Below are 20,098 nucleotides of genomic sequence, written 5' to 3'. Positions count from 1 at the left end.
GCTCATACTGAACTAATGTAGTGGGAGTGGCACGACTACATCTACAGATGTAGACTGATAGGAGCGCTCATGACGTACTACATCAATAGCAATTTTAACAATCAACGTGTTAAAAGTGCTGCGACCTGGGGGTTTTATGGTGATTGACCAGTGTTGTTTGTTAGTGAGGGAGACTGTTAGGTCTGAGGCGTTGTCTCACCAGCCACAAGATAGATCTGATGATTATGGGTTTAAATCCCTCCTCAGTTAGGTCTGGTGGCAGAGGCCCACCTTAAATAAGTAGAAGACAGTGCTACGCGATGGGTGGATTCAATTTGAAATTCTTTGTAAATTACATCTTAAATCAGGCATTTTGCTACTTTTTTATCTTTGTTTTTAGTTCACTCCATCAAAAACGTTCCGAAATAATTTGGATTTTTGTGATTACAAGATGAGCGAAAAAAAGATAAAATTGTGCTTAACTAATCACTGAAAACTCATGTTCTTCAAAGTGTTAACAAGTAGCCTACTACAAGAAGAGCTGGTGATTGAAATAAACGCCATTTCAATATAAACAGTTCTTTAATATATCAGGTGATATTTATAATATCATACAAAAGATTGGACTCACAACACATCATATCAAACATTTAACATTTGGCACAACAAATTACTTTTATCATCTAACCATCTGATGTGCCTAAACATATTGCCAACAAGAAGTTTTCAAACACTAAATTAACACCTTATAATTCTTCAGCACCAACACTTGATTGCCCTCAAAGATAATAGCAATGTTTAATACTTTATGACTTACTAGCTGATTTATTATTGTAAAACATTTGAACCAAAAACATATTCAAAGAAAAACTAACTCCATCTAACCAGGTGGGATAGTAATGTAAAACTGCAACAGAATAATATAAACAAAATGTGACTAAATAGTTACTAATCTAAGAAACATCCTAATTGTATTTTGATCATCTTACTTTTTCAACTGATGTGTAACTGATCATAGAAATATGGTTCTTTGACTCCAAACCATAAAGGCCCATTTCCCAAGTCATAAACCATGTCACGTTGAATGCTGATTTATAAAAAATATGAACAATACCATTGTGCTGTAACATTTTATTTCTTATATCTGAATAAAATTATCTAAGAAGGGTACAAGCCATTGAATAGAAGAATCTTAAGAAATAATTAATTTTATATATGTCATCATGCAAATCTTTCATTAATATAATTGTTGTTTTTTTTCTAAAACTTGTTGACCATTCTGCTTTAAGTTGTGCAAACATTTCTTTCTTACTAACAATCAAAAAATACTCACTATGTCATACTAATTTCAAATAAGTTTTTATGATATTCTTGTAGTATTAGATTAATTTTGGACCTCATTTATACATTTATTGCAGCAACTGTATTGCTTGAGTTTACAACTATTTTTCACGACGTATAAATAGTACTGTATCTTGAATACAAATATTGTATCTACTGTAATTTTAAATGAGTATTGATAGATATTGGTTTTAAATTGTGCTTAAAACAAGATTGCTATTTATGCAAGAATCTTAATCTGCACTGCTTGAAAAGATAGCAAAAAATATCACATTTCTATAGAGTTAATTATTAATTTATTAATAATTTAAATTTTATTTTATCTTGCTGCAATATTTTGGCAACACAAGAAAACATGCACCATTATTTACTGTGTCTAACATTGTCCATGCAACTATTACGTTATACATCTTAAAATTATGGATATAATAATAGTATAAAATGTTTTTAGGATCTTTGTGCATGAGATTATTTCAAATGCATAGAAAATCAATATCATTCTACAAACAGGAGTAGCCACTGAATTTTTAAATAAATAGTATTTGATTAATAAATAAATGTTATATAGTTTAACTCATAAAAACTGTTTTGAATAATTAGCAAATTCAGTATAGGTGTATTTAAGTGAGCTAATTCTCCTTGGTTGAGTATACTGTACAGTAACACTGCAGTAGAAGGTTATTATCATGTCAGAATCACTATCTTGTTCTCAATATTGATTTGATTTTTTTACCTATCTATCTAGTTAAAAGAAACATGATATGTCCATTAAGCTATAAAAAGAGTTTCTAGTGAGTAGGCAGCAGTTCTATTAAAATATTTATGATTTTCCCATACATAAATCATATTGAGTTCCTTAGCCTACTGGGGTTACAATTTATTAATAAACATTAACATAATCTTACAAACAATGTATAAATAGGAGTAACAAAAATATATTCTCATATAGTATAAACTCTTAAATAAAATACAGTATGTACAAAAGTAAGATCTTCTAACCATGTAAACAGTTTCCAACGTAACGTCAAAAGGGTATTTTTTGAAATTAAAAGAAATGTTATTATAAAATAATCAAAATGCTCATCAAACCTTCCTTAAAAATCTTTTTTAATGGACGAATATTACCCATCAAGGAGGTGTAGAGGACTGGTGTAGTTGTTGCGCAGGTATTTATTGGTTACAAATTATTTATTGGTGTCAGGTCAGTTTTGAAACTGTACAGGGTGTTTCGGTAAAGCGTAGCTGGCTATGCAGATTCAGATTCTACATGCAAAAATAAGTTGAAAATGTGGATTAACTTTTTTTCGATTTCGGCTTAGTTTAGCCGTAATCCGACATTTTGTATTTTTTCAAAAATAATTAATAACTCAAAAACTCCTGGATATATTTTTATGAAACTTTGTATAAACTTTTAGGCTAGAGGTATAAACATTCTCCGAAAATATCTTTGATCAGGCTCATCAAATTAAAAAATGGCGGCCATTTAAATTTTTAAAGTAAAAATCAACTAAAACAGCCATTAAAACAAAATTTTAAACGGCCGCCATTTTGACATTTGATGAGCCTGATCAAAGATATTTTCGAAGAATCTTAATACGTGTAGCCTTAAAGTTTATACCAAGTTTCATAAAAATATCTCCAAGGGCTTTAGTGTTATTAATTATTTAAAAGAAAAATACAAAATGGCGGATTACGGCTAAACTAAGCCGAAATAAAAAATAATGTATTCTATATTTTCGACTTATTTTTGCATGTAGAATCTGAATCTGCATAGCCAGCTACGCTTTACCGAAACACCCTATAGAAACCATTACAGACTAATCATATAATTCATGATAAATGGCGTATTAAAACAACAGACAGGCAAAGTGTGTCTTGGGTTTTATCTGACAATTATTAATAAACTAATATTCCAGACTAAAAAAGTTAATTAATTTCAAGTGATTTTTAGTTGGTTCCAGTTCGATGAAAATAAAAAGAGTTCCAGCTTATGCTTTCATAAACACCTTACACAAGACATCCTAGAATTGACAGAAAATGTAACAGTATCCATAGACTTTTAATTTTCCATATGAATAATTTTAAAACAAATACATATTGCAGGGTCATTTAAGTTACTGCCTTAAATTGGGGTTGTATAACATCATCCTGAGATTGCTTGTCAAGAAACAGGGGGAGAGATTTTAAAAGAAATATAAAGAAATAAAGAAAAAACTAATGTTTCTAGTAAACCAGTGAATGTAACCAAATACAAATTGAGGCTATTGACGCTAATGATGTTTAAACATTTTGTGCAAAATCTATATAAAATGGCATTTCACTTTATTTCCAAATCACCAAAACAGCTCTTTTAGCTGTAAAGCAGTAATAAAGTGCATTGTGTAAAATATTTTAAAGAAAAGTACCCAGATGCCATTTACAATCAGGTTTTTTATTTTAATTGATGAAGCTACATAACAAAAAGTAGACTGGTAGTACACACTAGATAGTAACAAAACCAGAGTTTACACGGTTTTTCCTTGCAAAAAAATAAAAAATTCCAATGGCATAGAAAAACGCCAAATATAATGGAGAGGAAGGTTTGCATTTGTAGGAAAGTGAGCATTCATTATTGGTCTTGAAAAAAACTGCAAAGAGTTTTACTGTCTAGTCAATGTAAAGTAAATGCATAAGAATGAGCAAGAGAATTATCTAGAGATTAAAGATCCTCATCTCCGATGCCCTCAAAAGCATCATTCTCCACCAACGGCTGAGTCTTGTTCTTCAAGCTTACCGAGGTAAGTTTTTCCGACAATTTCCTCATGGATAATGACGGTTCATGACTCCTCGTTGGAGAATTGGCATGGCCATTCTGTAAACAGATAGTTTGACATTGATCTAAGTCAGATTATTAGTTAATTTTCAACCATGAAGCTATGTGAAGACTGCCTCTTTTTTATAAAATCAAATACTCGTAAGCAGCTGTAGATGCATCACACCAGTGCCAGCCTCACACCATGGTTGCTCTTTACACATGCCTCATACTTTGTATTAATAGTTAAGGTACATCATTGACTATTGGATACTGCAGAAGACATCCCATTTATAGTCGACAGAAATTAGTGATTTAGAGTAGTGATGTGCGATACAGATCAATGTATCGAGATGTATCAGAACGGGATGTATCGATACGTTTATTGTATCGTATCTTCGTGTATCGATTTTAACCCGCATCGGGTAAAATATTGTATCGTATTGGTTATTTCTAACTTTTAGAAAAAAAAAATGTAAATATCTCGAATACACAAGCTGCAGAGCTAAATACTATGTTACTTACAAGCTTGTAAAGAGGGTTAGTGGCTCAGAAAAACCGTTTCCTGTGTCTTTTTATTGTTTCAAACTCCTACAAAACCTCTAAATTCCGGTAAACCCTCAAAATCAGAAAACAGATTTTGTAACTTTTTTCCCTAGTTTTTGCACATGGATAGTTAAATAATTATAGAAAGAGTATTTATAAATTATAACGGTGGTGGGTACTGACGCATTTAATAGTATAAATATAGATAATGAGGATGCCACTTCCATTAAGCCTAATGATGGCCCTAGTTTTGAGGTTATTTGCTAAACAGCTGAAAACACATGTTTTATCAGTGTTTTAGAGGATGGTAGGGTAAAATATCAAATTTTGACTACTAAATTTGAGGAGAGGAAGCTCAGAGGATAGCTTACTGACCTTAAAAATTAGAATTTATATTACTGGTTATAGGTGTATCGATACGCTCCTATGATGAAAATATCAATATTTTCTAGTCCTTGTATCGATATGCACATCACTAATTTAGATTAGCACAATCTGTTGGTGGCTCACATCAACTACGACGATTTTGATTAAAAAACTGGTAACAATAACATGAGAATCAAATGTCTAGTTGTATTAATTAATAGTCAAACGTGCATGTTATTGAATTTTTTTATTTATCAGCTGATTCAATTTATGTTATTTGTTTGATTTCAAACTAAACTTAACAATAGTTTGTTTTGTTATACTTAATTACCTAATTGAAATGGAGAGAAAAGACAAAACTAATTATAACTTCAACCAAAGTTTTAACAAGCAGAACAAAACATACTAAAGTAAGATTGAGAAAACAAATAACACAAATTTAATCAGCTGCTAAATGTAAAATGTATCCTTTATCAATCCAACTGATAAGATCCATATCCATACATCTTTTCATGAAGACGATGTATGGGACGACAGTAACCAAAGGAAAGATGAAGACAATTTTCAAACCAAACCATTATGCTGTGACGCACTCAACAAAAAAACATTTTTCCCCATTGCCCTGTCCACCTCCAAGATTATGACTGAGGGGAAGAAAGTCATAGAATTATATATTTAGCAGCTGTTTTAGTTTGTGTTATTTGTTTATTTCTTTTTTCATCTCGCTTTATATTGGTATGTTTTGTTCAATAAAACCTTGGTTTGAGGTATATTTCTTTTTCTCTTTTTGCTGTATTTCAGGATGAACTTTTCACCATGACATCTTCAAGTTTAACCATTTAATTAAGAGAGATGGTTTTGGTGACATTTTATCTAAATGCATAATAGTATATCTCATCACAAGGACGTAAAGTACATTTTTTTTACAAGCTCAAGTTTGACAACCAAGGTGAAGCCAATGCAAAAATGAGCTAGGGTTGAAAAAAACCACTATTTTCCCGTGTGATAAACAATATTTTTGCCATATTGTACCATTATTTGAGCAGACTTATGTTACAAAACAAAAATATATTTAAAATTTTCCTCTTGTGAACAAGCAGCTGTTTAAAAGATTAGTTTAGTAAGGTATTGATTAATTTAGTCTATTTCAATTGTTCTTGTGTCCATAATATTATTGGTAGGCATCGATAGTATCTATGAGACTATCGAACTATTGATTACCTCGACATATTATAGATAGCGATATGTCAACAATTTTCTTGAGTTTCTTGGGCTTTAAGTGCAATATACTTTTTACCAGTGTCATCCATCTTTTATTATTCAATATAAACAAATTTTAATCCAGTTGTTAACAATGCAACAATGAACTGAAAACAATCGATTGCTTACAATCGAAGTTAAAAATAAACAAAATGTGCTATTGATGTCATCAACTTCAGCTGATTTTACTTCATAGGGGAAAAAATATACTTCAGACCCACAACGCATGTATTGAAAACAGCTGTTTTTGCTAGAATATAACAAAATTTCTGTTAGTTTATTAAGAGCGCAAAGTATGTCATTTCCGCTTAAGAACTGTAGATGGCCATACAAAGCTGAGAGCGGCAATGACTGTTTGTGCACAAGACTTTTCCTACCACCATTATTAATGTATATAAAATGCCATTAAGGTTATGTTTTTTGCTTATTGGTTGTTAACTAACGTATTGCAGCTGTGGTTGGTCTAGAAACGACAATTGTGAAATCAGCTGATTTAGCTAGCAGGAATGGTCCATTCTTGCTCTAGAACGGCAATGAGCTATTTTGCGTATTGTTAGGTATGACAATGTGATCATCTCCATGTTGTGGTAGGAAAAATATTTTTCAGTTTCCACTTAATAGGTGCAAAGTAGCTTTTCGAGTACAATACAGTACTAGTACAAGTCTTAAGGGGAAAATATTTTGTAATTGCAGTACTTGTCCTCTAAGGCACTATTTTTCTCCTTTTTGGAGATTTGTACAAAAACCATCATGTCCCATGTAACATTTTCTACAAATAATCCCACAACTCCCATAAATAATTTGGTTATGATTCCCAACAGAGATAAAATGTTGAGATTTTATAGAGCTCCAAGTTTGTTTGAGGTTTTGCCGAAGCAATGTTAAAGTTAAAGTCATAGTCGACCTAGTTAGATAAGAAGGTGAACATCAAGTATTTGGTACATATGGTGGCACAGAATCCATGCCAGTTTGTTAGCTATCATAGTTTTATAGTCTTTTTTTAAAAACACAACACCCTGATAAATAAACAAAACAATTTATCATAATTCTCTCTTTTCACGCAAATGTGTGTCTAAATAAATGTTTCCTATCAGGTGTAACATATACATATTGGAACGTGCTAGGAGTCACATCTTTGAGTCCTTTTAATACTTTTTACAATATGGATAGAATGAACTTCTTTAGTCCCGTGGCGCATGTCTTTTAAACGGCTGTTTTTGCTGCAGGATGAAAATCTAAATATTTTTGTTGTTACATGAAAAAACTCAATTTCTTTTTGACAAACAAATAATCATAGCTGTTCATCAAAGTGCTAAGACAACTTTCAACCGTCCATCCACATACTTCATGTGTTGCAATATATTGGTAAATATGTGTAAATTATAGAAAATAATCGAATCAATTCAGTCAAAATATTTCGGAATGATCTCTCTAATTGTCTTATTATTAAAGAATACTAATTCATAAATACTTTTAAGTGGTGTGCTGGAGTGAGGTTTGTATTTCGCCCCAACTAGCCATTACATCCCTATCTTTTTTTAGGGAGAGGAGGGAAAATGCTTTTACGCACACAGGTAGCCAGCCTGTAGTGTGAGACTCCTGAAATTATCAGACTACTCACTAAAAAACCCCCTCTACTCTGTTGGACACAGACCTGGAATTATTTGTCACATTACTTCAAGTCAGGCCAACATGTGACCTAAGCCCTCAGGGCTCTCACTGTTTCTGGCATTTAGATTCTTTATGACCTACACCTCATCCCGGTCAAGGTCGAGCTTCTTGGCGCGGAGAATACCCTGGATGTAATGTCCATCGTCATCGGTATGACCGTGTCCACCGACAGCAGTCCTACTTCATTACATCCCTATCTTAGTTGCTACCAGTTTTTTAATTGAAATGGGAGTAGTAGAATTTAGCCACCCACAGAGTGTGTATCACCTATTGCAAGCTATAGCATATTTTATGTTACATCAACTGCCACAGTAACACAAACTATGGTAGAAAATTTAATTTTAGATTGTAAATCACTCTTTGTATTCATTTAACTAAGATCTTTAAAAAAATGGTGATAGCTGGTCCATAAAGATAGAATGCGTACTTAAGTACCCAAAAGTCAATGATATCTTCTATTGTATTGTATTTTATTAAGGTTTTTAGAAATCTTGACAGTTTGTGTCTGTTAAACTAGCTCTTCTGGCCTTTGATGTAGGATGTTCAATGCGAAGTAATCAAATTTACAATTGTATGTAAATATATATTTTACAAATTGATAGAAGTGTTTGTTTGGCAATAATATTATCTGAAACAAATTGTTTTTTTCGTTCAAATAATTCCTGTTTGCAAAAACCCTTTTTTAGATACAGGTTACATAGCTCTACCTAGGTTACTCTTAGCATTTTCGCTCTAAACTTACTCGTTTAGGAGCTACATGATGCAGAATGTACGCCGCAAGTATTTTTTTCTTAGTTGTGACACAATAACTATAAAAGAGTAGCGTTAGAGAAAAAATGCCAAGAATAAAAACGTTTTTAGATTGCATTTACTTTCTAAAAATATCATAAAATATAGGTTCTTCTATAAGAAAAATTTAAGTTAGTGGCTAAATTGGAAAAATGGCAGCTAAAATGATTTTTTTAACTTGACCAAAATTTTTAAGGTAAAAGATCCAAGGCAGGTTAAAATTTAAACAATTTAACATATTTTTATATCTCTTATAGCTTTTGAATGAAACAGCTGGCACATTTAAATCAATGAATACAAACCCTTTAACAAGCTCACTGCTAAAGGAGATTAACAAAAATCAAATTGTATTGCTAAAAAATTGTATTGCTCTATAACATTCCTTTTTGTGTCCTTATTGAAATACAATGATATAAAACGAATATGACATCATATACGAAGTGAATATGACATCATAAAGTGCCAAAAAAAATGGAAATGTCACTGAATACATTAGGCCTATATATATAACTAAAAAATATATATTCTAAAGATATATGTAGTCATTATCATAAAATAATCAACATAAAATGGTATATAAATTGGAATTGATTATGACTTCATAATGTGTCGTCACATTCATGGGTCAGTGCTGACCCATCAAGAACCAGAGTAAAAAAATTGAAATATTTAACAAAGATGAAAGATATACAAGATTTAAAATGTTAATATTATTGAAAGAAAATAGTTCAAAAGTTGATTGAAATTGAATATGACGTCATAAAGCACACACAAGTAGCACAGCGAGGGGCGTTCACAGTAACATGAGTCAGTATCGAACCAGCCGCCTCGGCGGGAGCGCGTCGCGGGAACCAGCTGAAAGGTGAACAAAGCAAGTCACACACTACACGCTAACGTGGTATAGGTCCACTTCGACTGACGCTAGGCTCGCACTGAAGGAACAGATTGATGCACTGCAGTGTGGGTTAGTACTGACACGGTCGCGTGAGCGATGCGATCACCGTCGGTCAGTAGTGACCCACCCACAGCGAACGTGTTAAGAAGTGCAATGCCTTTGTAAAAAATTCAGTCTGGAAATATTTGAATTTTGGATAGTTCCCTGCGGCCTCTAGATAGACTATCGCGAGCGCGTGGCCAAGTCAGCTGACTGAGTGAGAGAGTGAGACAAAGAATTGGCTTAGAGCGAGAGAGGGGGGGACCGGCCGCCGCGCGAGCGATAATAGTAGCGGTCGCACAAAGCTCATTTCGGCGACAAAATTCCAGTCTGACTATTCTCTATAAGCATTTCGCTTCTTAAAGGGTTTGTATTCATTGCTTATATCAATCACCCAGCATATTTTCTTTTTCCTCATTTAATTTAGAATAAAATGTATGCAACAGTTTTTTATTTAGTGACTGTTTTACCACATGTCTAGTTACTCAGAAATGGAAACAAAATTTGTGCATTGTCTGGATTTGAACCCATATAGGAATTCAGTCTTGTAAGGGTAAGGTAAGGTAAGGGTTATATCATACAGTGTGTTCAAAAAAGGAGGGGATATATTTTACAGAGTGATTCCTTGGGTCAAAATAAAGAGGGAATCAAGAATAACATTTTTTCCCAAATCGCATCGTTAACCAGATATCTGCCAATTTGTATTTTTTACAAAAACATTTTTATCTTGGAATTTTTTTAACATATCTTTATGAAACTTGGTAGTTAAGGTAAAAGAGACCCTTGTTAGAAAAAAAATCATATTAATTAGACTTAAAATCTCAAAATGGCGGCAATTTTAATTTTTAAACTTAAATTACAAAAAAATAGCTGATTTTATGAAAAAATTTAAAGAATACTTTTATTTAGCATCTGGGTAACAAAGCGATTTTGTAAAACATGTTATTCTTGATTTTATCTTTATTTTGACCCAAGGAATCACTAGGTAAAATATGTACCCACCTTTTTTGAACACCCTGTATGTTTAAAGGTAGCCTATTTCATGTAGTTTAAGAAAATACATGTTTATATATGTATGTCTTCAGTGAAAGTTTTTATGGATTTACATTAAACTCGGCAAAAGTGCCTAAATACTCGTGAAATTTGGAGGTTGTCAATGCGACACCTAGAGGGTTAAATGTTATACTTGTGTCTTAAAGACTATCTTTACGCGATGATTGCGTAAACTACTATAAAAAAATCTAAACATGAATATTAAGCCTAGACCTCTCCATAATATTGTATCAAGAAAAGCAGGGCATTGCATTAAAATGGAAAATATTAGCGGTATTCATGCAAGGTGAATAGGTACCAATAGCCCTCAGGTCAATTTTTACATTTACTATCTGTAAACATCACAAAATGCTAGTGAGAATCTAGCCTTAGTGAAAAAAACTAAAAACAAAAGGAATTCAAATAGCTCAAAAATAACTAAAAGAACAATTTAATTCAAATTAACACTTCTTATTTTATGAACAAAATCTGAAATAATAACTTACTAAGTAACAAAACAAGGTTTACTTACATTACATTAATAACATGGAACTGCATTTAACAGATTGTATTTTTACAACTTGTACATCTAGAAAATGAGTCATTTACAACAAAACCAGATGAGCAAAACATTTATATGGTAATGAATATTAATGAGGATAATAACTATTTCTTAATAACACATTCTTAAAATATATTGATTAGCTCAGATTTCAACAATGTCTTAGACTACAGAGAATACATCTTAAGATAGTATTACTTATTAATAACTCACAGCACAGTTAGTTAATAATCACTAGAATAACTGTTTCAAAGGAACATTGTTATAAATCAGCTTGTTCACAAAATCACACTTTTGCTTGAATACTTATATGTTTACCTTATCATTTATAAAGCTAAATATTAAGCCACATTATCTAAATGTCTTTGTGTAAAGGCACTTGAAGTTAGTTCAGTCTTCAGTATTGAACACCTAATTTCTACTGATCTTTACACCTCTACACATTATAAATTGGTCCACACATACACTAAACATTGGTATTGTGTATTGTATTCAATGTGGAATTTCAGATTAGGAACTAAAAATCAGCTTTGTACTATCTTCCATCTCAAATATCATAGAATGGACACTAGTCATCAGTATTCTAACACTAGTGTTTGGTAATACACTTTGGTGTGCGTGTGATGCGTTTCTGTGGTATGCTACTTCAACAAGTTATCCTCCGTTAGGGTTAGCTCCTCCCTTCGTTTTTCTTTTGGGTCGTTTTCTATTCCCGATACCCTTTGAGGGTGGTTGAGATTGGCAAGAACCAGCAACATTGGTGGTTGACAGGAGAGAAGGTCTTTTGTTGACTCTAGCGTTGACATTACCATCACAACCAGGGGTGGACACATCTGCTTGGTTCTTCATCTGGTTGAGCTGGTTTCTGGTAGTAACTCCAGGACTACTGATCATCATCTTCATTTTACTAGTGCTTTCCAATTGTTCCACAGTTGTTATGCCGAAGCAGTTTACCAATCGTTGTCTAGAGATTCGTCTACCCCTCATCAGCAGTCTGTAGTTCATTTCTTTTTTACTGAGGTAGTAGTATTGTATACACTCCCACACGGTTTTATTCTCAAGGTGAGAGGCTATGAGATGGAAATATTTTCTGTGAACAAGAAACTTGGATTTGAATATTTCTTTTTCTTTTTCAGTCCACACATTTGACATCTGACGCGCTTTGTACTCGGCAGGAAAGTCTGTTACTTTTCCGTTGGTGTCTTTGTAGCGACTACGATCCTCAGGATTGAGTTGGGGAGGTGGGATTACAGCTACAGCCCTCATATTCTCAAGGGTGTCACCCTTTTTCTTCTTCTCTTCCTTTAGTTCAGGGAATTCCTTTTCATAAATCTCACGGTATTTACTTAGAGTATTTTGTCTTTCAACAGAGTTTTCAATTTCCTCAACTCTCAAACGCCATTTCTCGTATTGTATCGAGTAAGACTGAGCTAGGAGTTCCACATTTGCTTCTCTTGTCTTTCTTTTATTGCCTAGGTGCTTTACCAGTCTCTCCTTAAATAAGGCGTGTGTGCTGATATTTTTATGATATATAGGTGTATCTGAAGGTTGGTTGTATAGAGGAAGTTCCACTCGAGGTCCTTGAATTGCCAACGTGAGATGGGATTTTTGTGCCTTCTTTCTGTTGTCTTCACATATCTTCTGGAATGGCGACAGTAGGCTAGGCTGCAAGGATAAACACTCAACTTCACAGCTCCCTCCTGCCTGAGAAGCTGCGACAGTCATCTCTTGTTCTTTCAACTTAAGTATCCTGATTGCTGCCTCAAGTTGTCTCATTTCGTGATCCACTCTATTGATCCTCTGAACGACACCATGTTTGAGAGACTGGCGATCAATTTCTTCAAGCTTCTTGTCAAAGATGCTTATGATATGGTTCGTATTAACCTGCAGCAGGAAATTTTGCTTTACAGATTAAAAATATACTTTAATATTATGCATAGCATTAATACCATAAATATAATAAAATATACAACTAAAATACCGAAATCATTCAGCTAATTTAATGATGTTAAGCGTATTGATAATGTGCGTTTTAAAATTAGTACAATTTCACATCTATGTCAATTGTAGAGATACCCAAAGTAAAACCTTACTAACCTGGACCTTGGATTTACCAACTTTTTACTTTTCAATGAAATTTCAATTGGTCTGTTTACTCGTTTACAGGTGTAAGCTGTTACTCTTTAACTCTGGTTAAAAGAAAAACATTGGTTTAACATGTCAATGATAATGATTGAAAGATATTGGTCGGTGGGTTTTTTGAAAACCTAAAGTGTGTACTTTTTGTGTAATTTTGACTCATCCCTTAAGCAAAGTATTTAAAACACATATTATGATCATCTTAAAATACATTCAGTTAGGAGGAAATTAAAGTTAAAAAATTAAAAAAATAATTGAAGTATAATATGAAATAAAGTGAAAGCGATTTATCTAGGAAGCTTACCGGAATGGGAAAAATAACACAATGCAATGCTTATGTACTCTATGCACAAATACTATCTTCCTTTGATTAATCTCTCATTTCAACAATAACAACTTCCCTTTGCTGAAAGGCTGTTGGCAATAGAGAAATATTCGGTATTATAAACTTCTACTACTTATGAGATTTTTACAACATTTTTGTTTATTTGGTTAAATTGGACAATTTTATGCACATTTTTCCTGAGACACTTTTGGGGCAAACATTGATTTTACCCCGAAATTTCATGTTTTAAGGTTGCCACAAAAACTAACGGTAAAGCCGAAAACGTGATTATTTTGTTCATTTTGTGTTCATTTAAGGAGGATATTTGGATATTTAAATCTAAATAAGTAGCCTAAGTGTTAAAAGTGCTAAGCTGACTGAACCAACTCAGTAAGGCGGGATAAACCAGCATGATCGGACCATGGGAACGGGGTTTAACAGTTTTATGGGGTAAATATGGATTTTTCTCATTTTTTACCCTCAAAACACAAAATTTCTCAATTTTTCTCCAGACCTTTTTAAATAACTTAAAAAAAAAATAATTTAGTATATCAAAGTGTTTTTGTACCGTTATTGGTAACAGAGAAAATTCAAAAAATTGTTAATTTAAAATTGACATGATATTCTTATGGAGAATATTGTAAAATGTTGTACTGTAGTTTGCTTGTTTATGGATATATTTATATGAAACTTGGCAAATTTATTTATTTTATATTAAGCTACTAATATTTTACTAAAAACCACACTTTATTAGTTTCCTTGTAGCAGCAAACCTAGGTACTCGTTAAACCTAATGCTATTTAAATAGATTTAATTGACAATCAATTCAGACAAATGGAAATTCGCTTAGTCAGCAGGTTTGCTGAGGCGGGTGTATTTTAAATAGTATTTTGCAGTGTCTTGAAACCTAGTTTTTTAATTCAAAAAAAGCATCGTGGAGGTAATATAAAAAACCAACAATTTGGTTCCTTAGAGCCTAAACTTTACCTTACTAATCTAGCCTAACTTTAAAACACTTAATACAGCCACAAATTTACATAAAGGTCTTATCACTCGACCTATCATCCTCACATGCCCAAATAAGGCAACCTTAAAACACGAATCTCGGTGTGAAAACAGCTTTTGCCCCCAAAGTGCCAGAGGAAAAAAGCTCTTAGAATTGTCTAATTTAGCCAAATAAACAAAACAAAATTTGTAAAAATCGCTTGATTAACTTAAGTTCATAAATACCAAATATTCTATTTGTTATTTCTATTTAGAGTAAATTTGTTGTTTCTTGTGCCCGATTGGATTCAGGTAGGCCTAAGATAGCTATCCCAAAAAAATCCTTAAACATTTGTGGCCTTTTACATCCCCCATACTGTTATACAGTTATAAAATAGAATGTTAGTCTAGAATTCCTCACAAAAAAATATTTAAATCAACATCACGCAAACCATAGTAGAAAAAAAATAATTGACTTAACACGTTCGCTACTGCAATAGTACGAAATTTTTCATTCACATGGACCAGCGACGCACATATGCGACGGCCGGTTTCCACCCATAGACTGCCGTCGTATATATGCGACGTCTTGTCACATTAAAATAGACTGCCGTCGCATATTTGCGTCGGAGCTCTAAGGTTGTATATATATCTTTTTAACGGTCTGTTTGAAGGCACTGAATCCCCTGCAGTGGTCTACAGAGATGTCTGACGCACCACTGCGTCGCTTGGTCTGTGGATATGATGATTGGTGACGTCATATGATAGTTGGAAAAACTGGTCTTTATTTTTCTGCATCACTGTATGTATGCAGTATGTATGCTGCATTATCCTATGTAGCTTTTATATTTGTTCAGTTATAAACTGTTCTTGAATAATCTTTTTTTTTACTTACTTACTTTCACCTCAAAATACAAACAAAAATGAACTGTCGCATATATGCGACGTTTGGTCTATTACAAGAAAACTATGATAATTTTCACTATTGTCTTTGCTGTAGACCGGCCGTTGCAAATATGCAACATTACAAAAGGTTATAAAAAATCCAAAAAAACCATAATAAATTATTTACAAACACGATTGTAGCGTATTACAATGTAAATGATCACTGTTTTACAGGTTTTCTCCCGTGGTCTGTGTGTACAGTAGAACCTCTTTAATCCGAACCCCCGTAATCCTAACCACTAATCCAAACCCCTCATTGCTGTACTCTATACACAGCACAGCAGTTCTTTATTGTATACTGTATTTAATTTACAGTACGTTTTATTCACCATGTTTACTTACTACTGTATTAAATAAACACTGTATTTTACTTTATAAAACATTTTTTCACTTTCCCCAAAATAATGTTGATCAATTTTAGCCATGTTTTAGCTATTGTTAAGTAAAAACAACAATATGTTCTGCAATCCGAACTATTCAATAGTCCGAACTACCCCTGGTCCCAATTAGTTTGGATTAAAGAGGTTCTACTGTACTGTTATCCAAGTGACAGCCGGTCTATGTGTAAGATTCAAATGTATACCTCGGTCTGTGGTAATGACCGCGGCGTCGCATATATGCGACGCTCAGTAGCGAACATGTTAAGAATCTGTTGAACGAATTGAAAGTGTTAAAGAAGATAAAATTACAACAATTTTGGACTGAAGAAGTAAAAATGTTGCCTACAAGAAAATACTCAAACTTACAACTTACTACCTCATTCATTACTACTAGAAAGTTACTAGAAAATGCATCATAGTTTATGCATTTTCTTCAGTTTTTTTGTAAACAAATAATTAACTTGTTATTGTTAATTATTATGCTCTTGGTCCCATAGGTGACAGATTAGCAAGATTCTACTACATTGTTTTCAGCTTTTGAGAAAGATATTAAAATTACCTTGGATGCAGTTTTACTATTAGTAGAACAACTCCAACGTATTTATCATCTTTTAAAAAACAGAAAACCCACTTAGCTTTCCCCACAGACAGAAATATACCTTCTTTCCAAGCTTGATCTTATAGCAAGATTTAGAATAAAATCGAACATAGTTGAATTAATCTTCTGACAGAGTGTGCTCTCATCGATTGCTGATTTCTGTTGTTAAACCAAAATTTCCAACCCAGCTATACTGAAAGGACAACTTATTTTAACTACAGTATAGCATATTTTAGATTAACCCTCACAAACTATCATAATATTTGAAACCAACATAAGAAATGGAATTTTGACAGTAGCTCGCTCCATGAATGGTTAATTCAACTATGTTCTATGTCTACAGCTGGTCAATAAATGGGATGTCTACCTTGTACTCAATAGTGACAAACATAATTTTAGTCCAGTAAACTTTAGTGGACCAACTACAATTTGGCCTATGTTCACAGTAAGATATTGTAGCCTACTTATTTTTGCTTGTTTCAATTTTTCCTTTGGAAGCCTATTTGTTATCTAATGAGTCTCTATTTTATGAAAACATTATTATCACATAAAATTATATCCTACTTATTACAGAAACCATGATTTATATTTCAAGTTAGTGATGTGAAGTGTGGATTGTTGGCCAGATGGGGATTCGATGCATACTTCCAACTTTCATTTGTAAGGTTTGTAAAGACTAAAGAGAGAGAGAGACATGTTACTTGATGAGAATCACGTTAATTGAAGTACCAGTAGCATTACACAGAACCAAAAAGGACTCCGTATAACCAATAAATACAAATTTTAAGTAAAATACAAGAGCAGTGGTATTAGAAGTCCGGTTAGTCCGGCCAGTGGTTCGGTCCCGAGGTGGCCAAACTAGAGGGAGTCTACTCTAGTAAGAAAGTGGCAAGAAAATAAGCAGTTTGACAGAGTTTCAAAGCTTGATATTTCCATGCATAGTAAAGAACCAGTAAAGCCAGATTTAGACAAATTATACAGTTATTGTCAAGAGTATTGGCAACACTGAGTTAGTAGTCTACACTGAAATATTCCACTCCAAATCAGCAACAATGTTTTCATTTATCGTAAACTGAACCTAAAGAACAAAGGAAACACTAACGCAATTCTAGTTAGTACAAGAAATTTCCAAAAAGCAAGGAGCTTGAAGCACATGCAATCCACTTTAAAGCACCAATCTACAGGGTATTCTAAACGAAATTATAGTTGTGAAATAAACCACCATTTGCAGAAGTTGTAGATTCAAAACTCAACCAAATATAAACATGCAAATCAAAGGAGTCTTTTGCATAGTAGAAAAATAATTCTGAGACTATGGTCCTTGAAAAATCATTTTTGAAAATCAATTGAAGCAGCGAAAGGCCATTCTAACATACAAACAGAATGGTACCAGCTCAACAGGACTGTGTTTTAAACGACTGTGAAAGTTAATTACAGTAGACTCCCTCTTATCCAGACTCCTCGGGACCGAGGCCAGTCCGGATAGCGGATTTTCCGGTTAAACCGAAATCTCCAAAAACTCGTTAAAACGGACCATTTAAATGCATACTGTATATACGTATTTGACTTAAATTTAGGAGAGCATTGTATATAGACTTTGTGTTCACTGGTCTCAAATCCTTCCCACGAGAACAGTTGTTTCAGTACCGCCCACTTTCTGCTGATCAAGTCCGGTTAAACCGATGTGCTGATAAAAATACTACAGTTAAAGAGATGTAATTTCCGCCGAGTTTAGTCTGGTTAAAACGTGTCCGGATAAGAGGAAGTCTATGTACAGTTTCTAGTTGTTACATACTTCTTACAATAGCAAGAAATAGTCCTATACAATAATTACTTTGGACTCTCTGAAATACTGAAATAATCGTTTATCACTATCTATTATATTGTATGGACTATATTGTAATAGGCTAAACTATCAACCTCTTAAAATCATAGTTTCAAATTAAAATTATCTAAAATTGTACACATAATGTCAAATACAAGATCAACTGTAACAAATGTAAAAAAGACTATATTGGGCATTTTGAAAATTGATCAAGAATCTAAATTGCGGCAAACAAACAAATTTATTAAGACCTTTTATTGCATTATACTACGATTATATTTTTCCTTAGAGGGTAGAATTATCTATAGGGTCAAGTAGGGGTAAGTGGAACCAGGGGGCGCAGCTTATCAATAAACTGATAAGAGAAGTTTCAGCTTAATTGCCATTATATTGTATTCTCTGGACCTTGTTTTAAGGTTCTTAACCTTAAAAAGCTAAATAACATATAAAAAAATGTACTTTTTTAGTTTTGAAAAAAAAAAGATTACATTCGACCTTGCAATGTAAATTCAGAGGTCAAACTTTGAAAATTTTTTATAATTACATTTTTAAAGTAAATTTAACAATATTTTGTGTACTAACTATTGTTTGCATGTAGATTCAGAATGTGAATATCACTTCAAATTTATTAAATTTCTTACAACGTAGATTTTACAACCGTGGTTACACTTGCCCCCTAAAATTTTGCCGGTGGGGCGAGTGGAATATTAGTAACAGTTCTAGTAGCTGAGAAGACGGGTTTTTTCACTGACTGACCATAACAATATGAGCTAGATTTAAAAAACTAAACTATATATTAAATAACATTTGTTACAAGTGAATTATGTGCCCAGAGAGTTATACTACAACCACACACAATGCAAGTAAAATTTTTTGTTATAATTTCCTATTTTTACAAGATTTTGCAATTTTACGTTTCTTTGCATTTTACAATGTTTTCTGCAAAGGTTTATGAAAAAGTTTGTGACTTAAAAATGGATAGAGATGTTTTTAAAATTCAAAAAGTCCCAGAATTACAGAAAAATTCCCTATTGACCCTCTTGCCCCTCATTCCTCTCAATGCAATATATCTTAATTCAGATGTGGGTGGTTCCACTTGCCCCCATGGTGGGGCAACTGGAACCACAAAATTTTTTTATTTTTTTTTATTTTTAAGGAAAAAACTTTTTTTTAGTTATTGTCTATTTAAATAGATTTAAAAAGCTAATTACAGTAGTTGTAGTTATGGTACAAAAGATTTCACAATTACAAGTATAATACAACCAGGAGCAATGTAAGGTCAAAGTTGAACTATGCTAAAACCTGGTTCCACTTACCCCACTTGACCCTAGTAAAATATTAACAATGGAAACTAATCCATACAACGTAACAAATTAGGAAACACCAGAAAAATTACACGTTAAAATAATATTCTCGTCTTCATTTACCAAACATGTTAAAGACATGTTTCTCTATTTTTATTTTATATACAAATTATAACTATTAGGCCTATATTGTTTTGTAAAAACAGACTATTATTTCAGAGTTTTAACTACACAAAAATTCCTACATGATGAATTGTGGAAACAATTCATGACTTCTCAATGTCATGGTCAGGGGTTTTTCACATTAATTATCCTCCACTACAAAGG

At 32.8% G+C, this 20,098-nt stretch overlaps 1 protein-coding gene across 1 annotated transcript in view; it reads right to left on the bottom strand.

The window, feature by feature from the left end:
- Positions 1-3,110: 3,110 nt before the first annotated feature.
- The window catches only part of LOC128988946 (sorting nexin-17-like), a 54,951-nt gene continuing 37,963 nt past the window's right edge, over positions 3,111-20,098 (bottom strand). Inside the window, exon 10 of the mRNA XM_054410739.1 lies at positions 3,111-4,171. Within this exon, the coding sequence (XP_054266714.1) occupies positions 4,019-4,171 (153 nt within the window). The 3' untranslated portion in view covers positions 3,111-4,018. The remainder of the gene's footprint in view (positions 4,172-20,098) is intronic.

Source organism: Macrosteles quadrilineatus, unplaced genomic scaffold (genome assembly GCF_028750875.1).
Source record: "Macrosteles quadrilineatus isolate MER2022 unplaced genomic scaffold, UCM_ALF_1.0 Scaffold_3__2_contigs__length_128488019, whole genome shotgun sequence".
Lineage (NCBI taxonomy): Eukaryota > Metazoa > Arthropoda > Insecta > Hemiptera > Cicadellidae > Macrosteles > Macrosteles quadrilineatus.
This window is presented reverse-complemented; position numbering and strand designations above follow the sequence as displayed.